General features: G+C 42.1%; 1 protein-coding gene across 1 annotated transcript in view; it reads right to left on the bottom strand.

Annotated features, from left to right (window-relative positions):
- LOC110167138 (protein arginine N-methyltransferase 8) overlaps positions 1–14,514 on the bottom strand; it is a 113,699-nt gene that overhangs the window by 33,141 nt on the left and 66,044 nt on the right. The window contains 2 exon segments of the mRNA XM_055155458.1: positions 3,910–3,997; positions 8,348–8,490. Of these exon segments, the coding sequence (XP_055011433.1) occupies positions 3,910–3,997; positions 8,348–8,490 (231 nt within the window).

Below are 14,514 nucleotides of genomic sequence, written 5' to 3'. Positions count from 1 at the left end.
TCTGTCAACGATCATTGTCCTTTCTGGGAGCTGAACTTGCGAATTAAAGGTTCAATAAAAAATGCTAAGCTTGTATTTGACAAAGGAAGTCCAAAGGAGGGTAGTGTACTGTATGCAGTCTGCTATCGCAACTCGGGCTGGTTCAGCTCTTTGCTGATTGGTCGTGCACGGTCTACAACTTCCATGGTTCTTGCAAATCGTCTAGTGTATTCAGATTCCTGACCTAGTTGCAGGAGAGAAATGAAATCGAGAGGAGGCACTAGGTGGCGCCAGCCGGGCTATGAAAACTGGCCTTATACCGCAAAACATGTGACATCAGAAATGTGCAGTTCTGACCAATCAGAGTGCTAGTGCAGGCTCAGAGTTGGGGCTAGGCTAACTTTTAGGCGGTTTGATGATTTAAAAATGTTCATATTGTAAAAATACAAAGAATCCCTTCAAAATCCGACCTTTGTGAAAGCGGGATGACCTGTGAGCCAAACACAGGCAGTTTGATTTCACAAAAAATGCACTGCCCTCTATAGGAAAATTCTTTCTGGGCCGGAGTCCTGCTGATTTGAGCTCCCTATTGCTACTGCACCTGCGCACGCCCCCAAGTGCTGTTACAGTTTAAATGACCATCGATTTGAGCTCCCGAGGCACAGATGGGATAAATGTCCCTCATGTGTGTATATTTTTACAATATTTTTACATTTCTCCTGTTGTCTCTCTTTCCATCCGTCATGACTAAGACACAAGTCCATTGTTATTGGCGCTATATAAATAAAATTGAATTGCATGAAATTGTCCCGTCTTCAATGTCCTCAGTATCACAAAGGCGAGGAATGCTACTGTACCTCTAGTGATGCATTATTTGATAGAAGATATAGGCCTGTCGAAATGAGCTACCTCTACCCATATTCCTATAAAAGAGTTAATAATGGTGATTCTAAAGTGGAAGCATTATCTGATGGCTCAAGTGGGCTCTCAGAATGTGATATCTTTAGTGGGAGCCTTATTATTATTTTTTTAAAGGTAGCTTATTTAGATGGGGTAGCGTGAATCGATAGACGTCACTGCGGATTTAAGCTGCTGGGAGCTCGTTTCGATGGGGCAGACCTTTTCGTCAAAAAAACAGAGCTCCCGGAAGCTGCAGTACCTAAAGTGACCACTAGTCGACAGAGGGGGCGTGTCTTATTGAGTTCTTACTATAGATCCGTGATAATTATACTTCCACGACGTCCAAAGGTGAGAGATGGGTGGGATTCTAGAACGATATATGAAATTATGTAGCAAAGAAATAAAAGAGCTGAAGTTGGTGTGTCCAAACTTTTGACTGGTAATGTATTTCAAGGCTATTTCCTTTGAATAAAATGTGTTTTTTTTTATGTGTGGGCAGCATGTTGTCTCCGTGTCCTCAAGGCAAGACAAAAAAAACTGCGAAACAAAAGAACAATTCAACGTTATCTTCGGAAAAAAGAAGTGATGTTTGGGCAATTACAAGTACACCCATTTTTACTGCAACTCATTTTCTTCCGTTCTTATCTTCCTCGCTGCCATCCGTTGTATGTTCATCACTTTTTCTCTCCTCTTATCTCCATAACAGCTCGTAATAATGCCCACACAGGCCCCGGACTCGGCTCGCTTTTGTTTGTTGTAGCTGTAAAATAAGACTGTCAGTGTTTAGAGCACTTTAGGGCAGTTTTGTGTCCAGTGCAGCGCTGCAGACATCACTCCTGCCCATTTTAGAGCAGGCCGGGAGGGGAGCGCGCGCTATTGTTGACATATAAAAATAATTTATGACCCCCTGTTGTGCTCCACTGAGGGAGAAAATTCAATGAAGCTCGAGGCTGACCGGCCCGAGCACATCTTTGTAAGTCCGTGTGTGTGTTTTCCGGCTCTGTAGCTCTATTCAGTTCTCTATTTAGCTCCTGGATTTACTTATTTATACTTATTTATGGTTTATTTGTTAGGGATGTATACAGTTTCTGATTGATTAATTCAACACGACCACTGAGAAGGGCTTTCGTCATTTCAGATCTCACTAAATGAAACATGAATAGGTTGAAATTGAATTAATAATAAATACAGTGAAGATGTCAAAAGACCAGATTTAGCACAGAACTGCAGCGCACATGAACGACTCACCCTCTCTCCTGCCCCTTGAAAAAGAGACATTGCAGCTGAATAAAGTTTATACTGATCAGATTCAAACATTTTCTGTAGCTTGCTTTCAGACTTAAAGAAAAAAATGTTTAGCAAGTTTTGTGTGCAGAAATATCCAACATTTAATAAAGCCTTGTTTTCTGTTTCCACTGGTGCAGCTCCAGGGTTAAATTTTTGTTTATATTTGTTTTATTTATTTCATTCATAAAGTATAAAAAGTCATCAACAGTGTCACAACATCAAACATACAAGAAATGAATGAAAAGGAGCAGAAAGAAGAGTCATCTTTTGTTATAAGGTTTGTTCAGAGCGGAGAGTCAAGGCGTCCAGTTTATATGCAAAGTCTGTGTGGGCACATGTCTAGGACGTTCTGTGTTTTTGCGGTGCGTCTTCAGGCATCATCAGGTGTTGATGCAACGCGTCTTGAGCCCCCTGGACGTGCGTCTAGAGAGTTGACATCAGAAGTAAAAAATGCTGAACTTTTTGCGTCGAATGTGCCGCGTCAACCAATCAGGGACGACTATTCAGGCGAAGACGAGACGAAGCAACATTATTCTCCGGAAGAAGGAGAAGAGAAGGACCCAGGAACCAGGGCGGGGAGCTTCAAACATTAGCAGAGTATAAATATATACACACCGAAACCACCGAGCCGATCGCCAGGACTACACCAGGACCGGACCAGGACTAGACCAGGACTGAACCAGGACTGAACCAGGACCGGAGCAGGACCGGAGCAGGACTGAATCGGGACTAGACCAGGACTGGACCAGAGTCATTAGCGGATTATACATATATATAATAATAACAATAATGCATCAGTTTTATATAACACTTTTTTGGACACTCAAAGACGCTTTACAGAGCATTATTCATTCACTCCAGACCCGGTGGTGGTAAACTACTACTGTAGCCACAGCTGCCCTGGGACAGACTGACGGAAGCGAGGCCGCCAATCTGCGCCATTGGCCCCTCCGACCACCACCATCACTCACACACACCACTTTCATACTAGGCAATGTGTGTGAAGTGCCTTGCCTAAGGACACAGTGTCAGTTTTTACAACTGCTACCCCACTGTGGCACCTGATTTTCCCAGTGTCTCCCATCCAAGTACTGACCAGGCCCGGTCCTGCTGAGCTGCTGAGATCTGACGGGATCAGGCTTTGACAACCCGGTATGGCCACAATACGTCGCAGCCGCTGAGCCGAACTCCTCCGCTGATGGTTTTATGTAATAAATACACTAAAGTCACTCTCTCAGCCTGGTCTCTCATCGTTCCGGGAAAAGACCGGGACCGAGCCCTTGTTTCCAGGCATCAGTTTGCACAGACCTTTAGACTTAGACAAACTTTATTGATCTACAGGGGAAATTATTTGGACACAGCAGTACACATCACAATATAATATAATAATAACAAAGTAATAATAAATTCAAAATAAGCAGCAAAAAAGAATGCACGAGACAGGTGTCAAATAAAGCATAATTATATAAATGTAAATGTACAAGTTACAGGTCAGATTTGGTCAGAATGCCTGGTTTTCTAGATATTTTTGAGCTATAAAACCACCTGTAGTAAAATAAATGTAAGGTAAATCTGTTTAATGTCATACTTTGGAACATTCCAGGTAGAGCAATGACATATCCAGGTAAAAGACCCCCAACCAAACAGTTACATAGCACACTTTTTGCCAAAATATTGAGGTTTTGGGTCAGTGTGCCGTCTTAAAGTGTCTCGTCTAAGTAGGAAATACAATGTCAAACTTACAGTGTATTTTGAAGTCTTTATACTGCCTGTCTTCGATGGCCACCACATACAGAGAGGCACGGTCAGGAAACATCAATCCACCAGGTTTCTGTTTGACAAATGAAGCAAAGAGACGAGAAACAGCTCAGCAATTAATCCCCACAACATTAAAAGGTCTACAGTACAGCCCCGGTGACATTTCATTCCTCAGTTTGAATTATTGGCCTGTTATTTGCTGCCTCTGGGTACACAGCTCAGCGAACGGGCCCTGGTCACCGTCTGCTGCTTTTTGACTATAAATAAGATTTCAAAATGTTTCTGTGGATAAATAGTCAATGCCCAAATACAGAAATGCCAGAGAAAATCTGCGTTAGCACATGGCCTTCGCTCGCTCTGAAGTGTGGCGTTCTGTCTCACAATATTTTCAGAATTACGAAAATGTACAGATCAAATTATGACCATAGACAGTGGAAAGACGTGGACTAAAAGAGTGTGACGTGATCCACAGAGATTGAAGGTCAATTTTACATTTGATTAGCAGATAATTTATCTTTTAATCTTTTTGAACAGGTCGTGCAGGCTTTTATTTCGTCATGTCTGGACGACTGCGACGCGCTTTAATCATTCACATCAATCATGTGTCATTCGTTCATTCGTTTTTCAAGATAAAACCTAAAATAAGAAAATGAAAAAAAACAACTATTTTCTTCATTATTTGTCTCCAAAACCAAAATGAAAACATGGATAACGATTTGTTTTTTCAGTTTTCGATTTTGTGTTTAAATGAATAATGGAAAAAAAACAGATAACGACCGTCGTTTGACTTTAACTGTGATGTCGGACTGAGCCAGGACTGAACCAGGACTAAACCAGGACTAAACTGGTCTCAGTCCCGGTCTCAGTTTGGACTGGATAACGATTTGTTTTTTGTTTTTTTTCAGTTTTTGATTTTGTGTTCAAATAAAAAAAAAAAAAAACGGATAACAGTTTCCATGACTTAAACTGCAATGCCGGACTGAACCAGGGAACTGAAACCAAGGGACTGAACCGGGACTGAGACCGGGACCAGACCAAGATTGAGACCGGGAACAGGACCAGGACTGAGACAAGGACCAAGACCGGGAACAAGATCAGAACTGAGACCGGGACTGAGACCAGGACCAGACCAGGACGGAGACCAGGAACAGGACCAGGACTGAGACCAGGACCAGACCGGGAACAAGATCAGAACTGAGACCGGGACTGAGACTGGGACCAGACCAGGACTCGGACCAGTTTAGTCCTGGTTTAGTCCTGGTTCAGTCCAGCATTGCAGTTTAATGTCACGTAAAATGGTCGTTATCCGTTTTTCCATTCTTCATTTAAACACAAGATCAAAAACTGAAAAAACTAATCGTTATCTGTTTTTTCATTTTGGTTTTGGAAAATAATGAAGAAAATAGTTGTTTTTTTCGTTTTCTTATTTTTGGTTTTATATTGAAAATCGAATGAGCGAATGATACATGGATTCACTTTACACGAGCGTCTCTCAAAACGCACTTTCCCGTCTGCAGTTAGTTCAGAACTCCACGACACGACTTTTAACAAGAACCAAAAAAATGAGAACATATCACACCAGTTCTTGATTCTTCCTGTTCGATTTAAATTTGATTTTAAGATTTTATTGTTTGTTTTTAAAGCTTTGAATGGACTGGTCCCATGTTATATCTCAGACCTCATCCAGATTTACTCCCCTGCTCACTCTGAGGTCTAAGGTCCAGCTCCAGCTCGTGGGACCTAAGACCAGACTTAAAACCAGTAGGACCAGGCCTTCTCTATGGCCGGTCCCAAACTCTGGAAGGCTTTGCCCCGCCACGTCCCAACAGCCCCACAGCGGAGAGTTTTAATTCTCGTCTTAAGACCCACTTTTACTCTCTGCCTTTTAACACTTAATGAGTCGTGTGGTCCTCTGTGTCTTTTATTTACTATTTTTATTTATGATTTACTGTCTTTTATTGTACTAATTTGTCTGTGTAGCACTTTGGAAACTGTCATGTTTATAAAATGTGCTAAATAAATAAAGTGGATTGGATGGAGCAGTTATAGCAGCGAATTTGGAGTCGAGTTCCATATTTGGAATTCCTCCCCGCCCCGCCGGTTTATCAGGGAGCGGGGGCTTTGCAGCGCTGTCAATCAAACCTGTTGTTAACGCTTGCGAGAATGACCTTGGGGAAAGAAGGCGCCTGATTTGTCTGTTGTTAATGTTCATATTTTGTTCTGCAGGCAAAATAGTGAAATAAAAACACCAGGGTCATGTAGAGCAGGTTAATACAAACATTTTAAGACCAAAACGACGAGACGCAAAGCAGCAGTTACAGAGAGAGGGGCGACTGTTTTTCAATTTAAAGTGAATTTAAGCTAGAGTTGATGGAGCCAGAAGTGCACCCATGCCCACTTCCTAAGTTAGCCATGTCCAGTTATATATACATCTCTAGGATTGTCCTTGTCATTCCCCAATATGAGTCACTTGCCGAATTTGCGTCCATGTTAGGCCATTGGCTTGACGACATTTTAATTATTTTACTCTAGAAATTGCTACCAATTTCATATTTCAGTTGAAACCTTAGTTCGCTTTCATTGAAGTTAAATAGAGTTTGCAAAGAAAGTTTCATAATGTTTAATTTTTTATTAAAAACGCCATATTGCTGTATTAACAACACACATTAAATCTTACACTCAGATCAGTTGGCCTTGATGTTTCTGTGCACTAATCTGTTTGCTCGAGCGTTTTATTAGTTAAATGTGCGGTTAAAAACACAAACGTTTGGGCTTATATTTAACTTCAAATAAACATTTAACGTCAAAATAACAACATAGCTGATTGCATATATGTAGTTCGTCTGTGTTTGTGTTGCCATATGTAGTAAGCCATACATGTTTGTGCAGCATCTGGGCATGTGCAGAACGAATTTTCATGCAAATTCAGCTCCCTGTGTGAAGTTGGCTACCCATATAACACAAACTTACACACACACACAAAACCCAAAACAACTATGTCAATCATTTGCTTCGTTTGTGCCACCTTGTGCTGCAAAATGTTTTGTTTGTGCTGCTTTGGGGTCAGCCATTTTGTCACATTATTTCCGCAAAAATAATAATTAATAATTTTAGAAATATACTAGCACAAATGAAAATAGTCACAGCACATATGAAATACAAACATTTTGTATAATTTTCTGCCTATTTTGAGCCTATTTAACATTTTGAGGGGCTGGATGATTAACCAGGCTGGCGCCACCTAGTGCCTCCACTCAATTGAATTTCTCTCCAGCGACTAGATCAAGAATCGGAATACACTAGACGGTTTGCAAGAGTTCTGGACGTTCTAATCCACACACTGGCCAATCTGCAAAGAGTGAAGCCAAGACTGGGTCCCTTTTGTGGAACAGCACAACAGTAAACAAAGCGTCGAGATGGATGTAGATGAAGACAGACATTCTGTGTTGGCAACGATTCCCGAGATCGAGGATTTAAAGCCGGAACGAAGAGAATGTTTGGTGAATTTTATCAAGGGGAAAGATGTTATTGTCCTTCTTCCTACAGAATTTGGCGCATTACATACGTCACGACCAAATAGCAGCGATTGGTTAAATAAAAAAAGTACCCGTCTACCGTCGAGCGAGTGAATCCTAATGCTGCGAGGTCACACGGTTTCCACAAAGTGAAACCGGCTGATGAATCAGGCTACTGGATGACGTCATCGGCCAAAAGTAAAACTGCTAATATCTAAAGAACCAGAACCGCACGAATTAAACTTTTTGCAGCACAAATGAACCATAAATGACTGTCTCGATTTTGGGCAGTTTTAGAGCATTTTGAAGCTTCCTGGGGACTGGTTTACTCCGATTTGATTTTTGAAAGAATTGTTGACATCTCCAAAACTAAAACAGCACAATCGAAACTTTTTGCGGCACAAATGGAAGCACAAACCATTGACGTAGTTCTTGTGTAGGTGTGTGTTTGATGGGGGCCAACTTCACGGAGGTAATTCAGCTCTGACTCAAATTGGGCAATGACAGAATCACCAAACGCAGCACAAACTCTGAACATGTTACCCACCTGCTGCCCCAGTGGCTTTAGAGTCTGGGTCAAATGCAGTAGACATTTTCAAGGACTACACCTTATTATTTTTCCAGACATTTCCATATGGCTTATTTCATTGTTGCGTTGTTTTTAAAAGGACAAACAAAAGGCAGAGTGATGCGGAGCTCAAGTTAAAATAAACAAGATTATGCTGGGATCTAGTGTACATTTCTACAGGCTTATGCGCTCAAAGGGGTCATAAAAGTTGCAGGCCTGCATTTTCAATAACCGTAAACCAAAGCATCATCTGCATTTTAATGTTTCAACGGGAAATTAAACCGTATAACTTTATTAGACTGTCCCGACTGTCAGGCAAACGACTGAATTTTCCGCCTACCAGCCACTTGTCGCGAGCAAAGATGACGGTGTTGAGCATGGACTCGTAGAAGAGGCAGTAGCCCATCCACTCGGAGATGATGATGTCCACCTTCTCCACGGGAAGCTCCACCTCCTCCACCTTTCCTCTGAAGATGGTGATAACTGAAACGCAGAAAACATTACACCACAGAATTTTACTAGTGTCACTTGATAAAAATGTATGTATCATAGACTGTATATATCAGGGGTCACCAAACTTTTTTCTCTGGAGGCCACATTATCGCTCTTGATTATATTCTGTGAAAACCGCCGCACTTTCTTTACATATCGGACAAACTGCACGGTCCTTACACTGAACAAGAAAATAATCGGTCATCCACTGTTCTTTGAAAACTCGGCCCTCTCTGGTAACTTTAAGTACTTTAAGCCGTCCTTAATTGCACTACAGAACTCTGTGTGTGGGATTGTCACTGTTTGATGTCGAGGTTTTCGGAGGCAAATGTAAATATGTCATATACTGTATTTTGCGGACTATAAGTCACGCTTTTTTTCATGGTTTGGCTGGTCTTGTGACTTCTATATTAAATTTTTTTGACTGGCAGCCACGAGAGGCTCTAGGCTTGTGTGTCAGTTTTCTGCACACGTCTTCTGCAGAAAAGCTGCTGTCCTAGTAGTGAAAGTAGTGAAATATGCAGCAGAAGACGATAATCGAGCAGCAGAAAGAAAGTTTGGAGTGAGCGAGAAACTTGTGAGGGACTGGTAGAAAGCAGGAATGGAGAACACAGCTTCACGGGAACCGGGAGGGTCACTGGATTGATCGACAAAGCCTGGACTTGCTCAGAAGTGACACCGAGGATGAAGAATTCAATGGATTCAATGGATTTAGTGATGTGGAGTGAGATGGAGAGTTTAGTAAACTTATGTTATGTTGTTTATGCTCTAGTTATCTGAAAAACTGTTCATATGTTACGTTACGAAATGTCGGTTCCTGGTCTCTGATTTTATAAAATACATTTCCCCCAAAAAGTGCGACTCATAGTCCAGTGTAACTTAAATGTTTTTTTCTTTTTCATTACAAATTTTTTGAATGGTGTGACTTATACTCTCGAGCCACTTATAGTCTGAAAAATATGGTAATTATTTAAATATATTTTTTTTTTTTTTTTGAAAAAAATGAACAGAATACAAGATGCAGACATGTTATTATTTACCAGAAAGTAATAAAAAAAAAAAATAGGCCATGAACTTTTGAGGATTGCCTCATAGGGTCAGATAAAGTGTGGGGGTAGAGGGGCTGGGGGGACGGTCAAAGGGGCATGGGGGGCCAGAGTCAGCCCACGGGCCTTAGTTTTATGATCCCTGGTATATATAAATGGACAATGTCCAAAATAGGAAATAAGCATGGAGCCTAAGTGTTTCCTTCTAGCTCTGGTTGTAATTCACTTCCTACTGAAAAAATATATGTATCTCTTTATATGATCCTGTTCTTTTTATTTCACAATTTTCTATATTTAGTTTCCAAATTAAGGTATGAATATTAATAACAGACCAATCTGGCGCTAATTTCCCTCAGGTCCTGGTTGTGTTATCTCTCTCTTTCTCTTTTCTGTTGCATGTTGGTAGTCGATAAATCCAAGTCAGTTCTCCCGACATCCATTGTAATTGTGTTCCACTGCAACAGTTGGGGAAAATATGGATGGACCCCTGAGAAAGTTTAACGTCCAACTGAGTTTGTGTTTCAGAACCCTGATTTGATTGGCTGTTCCATTGCACTTTCTCGAGGTGGAGGTCGATTTTCCCCGAGTCCCAAGCACAATAGAATGCTCCATTAGTAACAGATTGAGAGCCTCATTGTTAAACGCCCGCTCCTGCTAAACCTGCGGTGTGAGTAGGTGGGGGTGTGCACCTTCAACAGCCTCACTCCCAATTCTCTCTTTGGTTTCACACTTGGATTTCCAAATATGGTTTTTGGTTGCAGATCAGCTGCTATAACTGTGGGCCTCACGCGTTCATTTGGATCCACTTCTTTATACAGTCAGTATTTGTTTATATAACTTGAATCTGGTGTAATATGTTTTATTTTTACATATATGGGGCAACAGTAGCTCAGTTGGTAGAGCGTTTGGTTGGCAGCTCGAATTCTACTCTCGACATATCTCTCAATCATTCATTAATTGAGCAATATCATTGGTTGAGCAAAACACCAAAATCACTTTTTTCTACTGATTATTTGTGTAAATGGGTCTAAAATAGAAGTAGGTCTGGTCAAGCGGTAACAGAGGGAAACAGGGGCAGATTCTTTACATTCAAATGTCTCTTATTCATAAACTAGAGGGACTATTGAAATAAGTAAAGTATCAGAATGTAGGAAAGAGTTACACTCCAACAGGGTAAAGTTAAACCTGTGATATTCTTTCAAGTTGTTGACAAAAAATTTAAAAACTCATGTCGGTAACGGAGGGAATGAAATATGCAGCACTTTTTGGGCAATAAATACAAACAGTGATAACTCTTGGTTCTCACTTACATATCCTTAACAAACTGGTTTGAATATTTGCTTCATATAGTTTTCTACCATATGGTACAAGATTAGGTTGAAAAACCTCTTACTTTTTGAGTAATGAGATTTTTTATTAAGAAAGGTCATGGTAACGGAGGGAAAATTGTACAAGCAAGTAGAAGGTGCATAATTTTACATAATTTGTCAGCTTTTTTCTTCCAAATACTTTAATATTACTTCAAAATGAAAGGAAACTATTTCTATAAAATATGTCAGTCTTTCCAAGCATATCATTCTAAATAAATTTTTTTGAAAAATCATGTACCTTCATCAACAGTTCAAAGATGGAATAACACAAGATATGATGAAATACATCCATTTATTGACATGATTTGCAGGTCTTTGAAATTTGGGAAATAATTTTTGTTCCATGTTTCATACATGGTCTGTTTAAAACATATGGAACTTTAGAACCAAAAATGGTACAGAAAAAAGGTAAACAGTTTCATAAACTAGAGTACATATTCTATCTGCTGAATACAATTTTATATCAGATGCATTAACTTGAATTTTTGGCCTTGCTGTTTACTTCTGCTTGACCGGGTCCAAGTGTATACATATCCCTGGCCTTATTTTGGCATTTTAGTGATATTTGTTAAAAATCAGACTAATGGGTCAAAGTCGTGTCTGTAACGGCCTCTTTAGGATCAACTACGGCCCGAACATTTGAATTTTTGGGTTGGATTAACGGCCGTCAATGAGTCACATGCAAGTTATGCGGAACGTGTGAGGAGCCCTCTCAGCCCCGCCCCTACCTGGCACTGCTGGGCACCGCGATACCCCGCAAAAGTTCGTGCTCTTTCAAAGTCTGGAGCACAACAGTCTGCACCGTGTTGGATTGTTGTGATTTTCGGTCGTCTGTCAATCATTGCTCCAGAGCTCGCCCCAAACCTGCTCCCCCCAACTCACTGAGTACCGCCCACTCTGGAGGATTTTTCAGATTTTGCTTAGGGGCAGAGTAAAGCTTCGGGAGGGTGTTTAATGGCTCTTTAACCCACTTCGCCCCTGGTGTCTACATTCATACTCTGGTGTGTGCATGTGCGTGTGAACGGGTGAGTGCTCCCTTGATGTAAAGTGCTTTAAGTGCCTTGAAGGTGGAAAAGCGTTATATAAAAATGTGACCATTCATATATTTATTAGTTTATGGCCCTCACAAACTCTTTGGCACAGTTGCGTGTTGTGTTCAGGGATTTCCGGGAGCAAGAACAACCCGTACTCAGCCCAAAGCTCCTTATAATGTTCTTTTTTTTTTTACTGTGTTTGCAATATTTAAAATGTTTTAGATGCAGGCGGCGTAGAGCAGTGTACTCCATCAGTCTGATAGCCCGGCTTTAATAATGCCAGTGAAAGATTCTAATACTAAATTTAGAATATTAAAATTCATTCAGTTCCATCCTTGGTCAAAATAATGAAATTTGCCAGTCATCTCTCCACTCCATGACATCCATATTGTCTCTGCATACTGACTGCAGTGTCATTTGTCAGAGGGGACCGCCAGTTTATCTAGTTCAGTATGTGTTGCCATGGCAGCCCTCGCTTTCTTATGGAAATCGCTCCATCTGTGGTCTACAATACGGAGCAGGTCTTTGCCCCGACCGCCTGGCATTATATCACTCCTCTCGAATCGAGTTTGTAAAGTCGTTATGAAACTTTCCCAAACCGCTGAGTGCCAGAGTGACTTGTGACCCCATATTCCCACTTGGCACCGCGTATACGTCCCGAAGTTAGTGAAATGTTACCACTACTTCCAATTACAAGCGCTTACTTTATATTCATAGGTCCATATGGCGGGGACATTGGCTGACAGTGCAGTCTGCGGGCCTATTATTTTTTGTGAATGCACAGCTAGTGGCCTGGCAGCGGAGTTGTTTATAATGTTGCAATAAAACATATGCGCAGGAGGCAGTGACATTTCTACGCTGAATATATATGAGCGTGCCGAGAGAGTGCCCATCACCACCAGGAGTAACCACCCTGAGATCTAAACTGACCTTGGCCACTCTACAGTTCAGACTTAGCGTTCATTCCAGGCCATCTGTATACATAAATGGGCAGAACTGAGCATGGGTGCACTTCTGGCTCCATCGACTCTGGCTCTAATTCATTTTCTATTGCAAAAACATTGTCGTTCTCTGTAACTGCTGCTGTCAGACTCTTCAGTTTGGTCTTAAAATGTTCGTGTTAACTCACTCTGCATGATCCTTGGGTATTTATTTCATTATTTTGTCTACAAATCATGATACAAATATTAATATCTGGCGAATTGTGCACTTTTTCTTTTTGCTGACGTCACTCTCTGTAGCGTGAGAAACAGGTTTGATTCAGAGTCTTGCACCGGGTCAGTGCTTTAGTGTATTTATTACACCAGCTGCGCTCCTGGTTTAGTCCTGGTTTAAACCTGGTTTAGACCTGGTCCAGTACCGGTTTAGTCCTGGTTTAGTACTGGTTCAGTCTTGGTTTAATCCAGGTTTAGTACTGGTTCAGTCCGGGTTCAGTCCTGGTGTAGTCCTGGTCCAGTACTGGTATAGGCCTGGTCCAGTCCTGGTGATTGGCTTGGGGTTCAGTCCTGGTTCAGTCCAGGTTCAGTCCTGGTGTAGTCGTGGTCCAGTACTGGTGTAGTCCTAGTTTAGTGCTGGTTCAGTCTTGGTGTAGTCCTGGTTCAGTCCTGGTGTAGGCCTGGTCCAGTACTGGTGTAGTCCTGGTCCAGTACTGGTGTAGTCCTGGTCCAGTACTGGTGTAGTCCTGGTTCAGTCCTGGTCCAGTCCTGGTGTAGTCTTGGTCCAGTCCTGGTGTAGTCCTGGTTCAGTCCTGGTGTAGTCTTGGTCCCGTCCTGATGTAGTCCTGGTTCAGTCCTGGTTCAGTCCTGGTGTAGTCTTGGTCCAGTCCTGGTGTAGTCTTGGTCCAGTCCTGGTGTAGGCCTGGTTCAGTCCTGGTCCAGTCCTGGTGTAGTCTTGGTCCAGTCCTGGTGTAGTCTGGATCCAGTCCTGGTGTAGGCCTGGTTCAGTCCTGGTTCAGTCCTGGTGTAGTCTTGGTCCCGTCCTGATGTAGTCCTGGTTCAGTCCTGGTTCAGTCCTGGTGTAGTCTTGGTCCAGTCCTGGTGTAGTCTTGGTCCAGTCCTGGTGTAGGCCTGGTTCAGTCCTGGTCCAGTCCTGGTATAGTCTTGGTCCCTTCCTGATGTAGTCCTGGTTCAGTCCTGGTTCAGTCCTGGTGTAGTCTTGGTCCAGTCCTGGTGTAGTCCTGGTTCAATCCTGGTTCAGCCCTGGTCCAGTACTGGTGTAGTCCTGGTTTAGTGCTGGTTCAGTCTTGGTGTAGTCCTGGTTCGGTCCCAGTGTAGTCTTGGTCCAGTACTGGTGTAGTCCTGGTTCAGTCCTGGTGTAGTCCTTGTGTAGTCCTGGTAATCGGCTTGGCGGTTTGCGGCATGTGTATATTTATAATCCGCCAATGACACAGCGTAGGTTTAGTCCTGGTTTAGTCTTGGACTGTTGGGCTATTGGACTAATGGGCTGACCCCGATTTATCATGAGCACGGGCGAGTATCAGGTGGAAATGTTAACGGGTCCAGGCGGGTGTGGAATTAACTTTGATATAATCACGGGTTAACAGGCGGGTGTGGTGCTGTACTGCGC

The sequence above is a fragment of the Boleophthalmus pectinirostris genome, unplaced genomic scaffold, assembly GCF_026225935.1.
Source record: "Boleophthalmus pectinirostris isolate CB_2022bp ecotype Guang Dong unplaced genomic scaffold, ASM2622593v1 HiC_scaffold_2, whole genome shotgun sequence".
Lineage (NCBI taxonomy): Eukaryota > Metazoa > Chordata > Actinopteri > Gobiiformes > Gobiidae > Boleophthalmus > Boleophthalmus pectinirostris.
The sequence above is the reverse complement of the archived record's forward strand: the minus strand, read 5'-3'. Positions and strand labels throughout refer to the sequence as shown.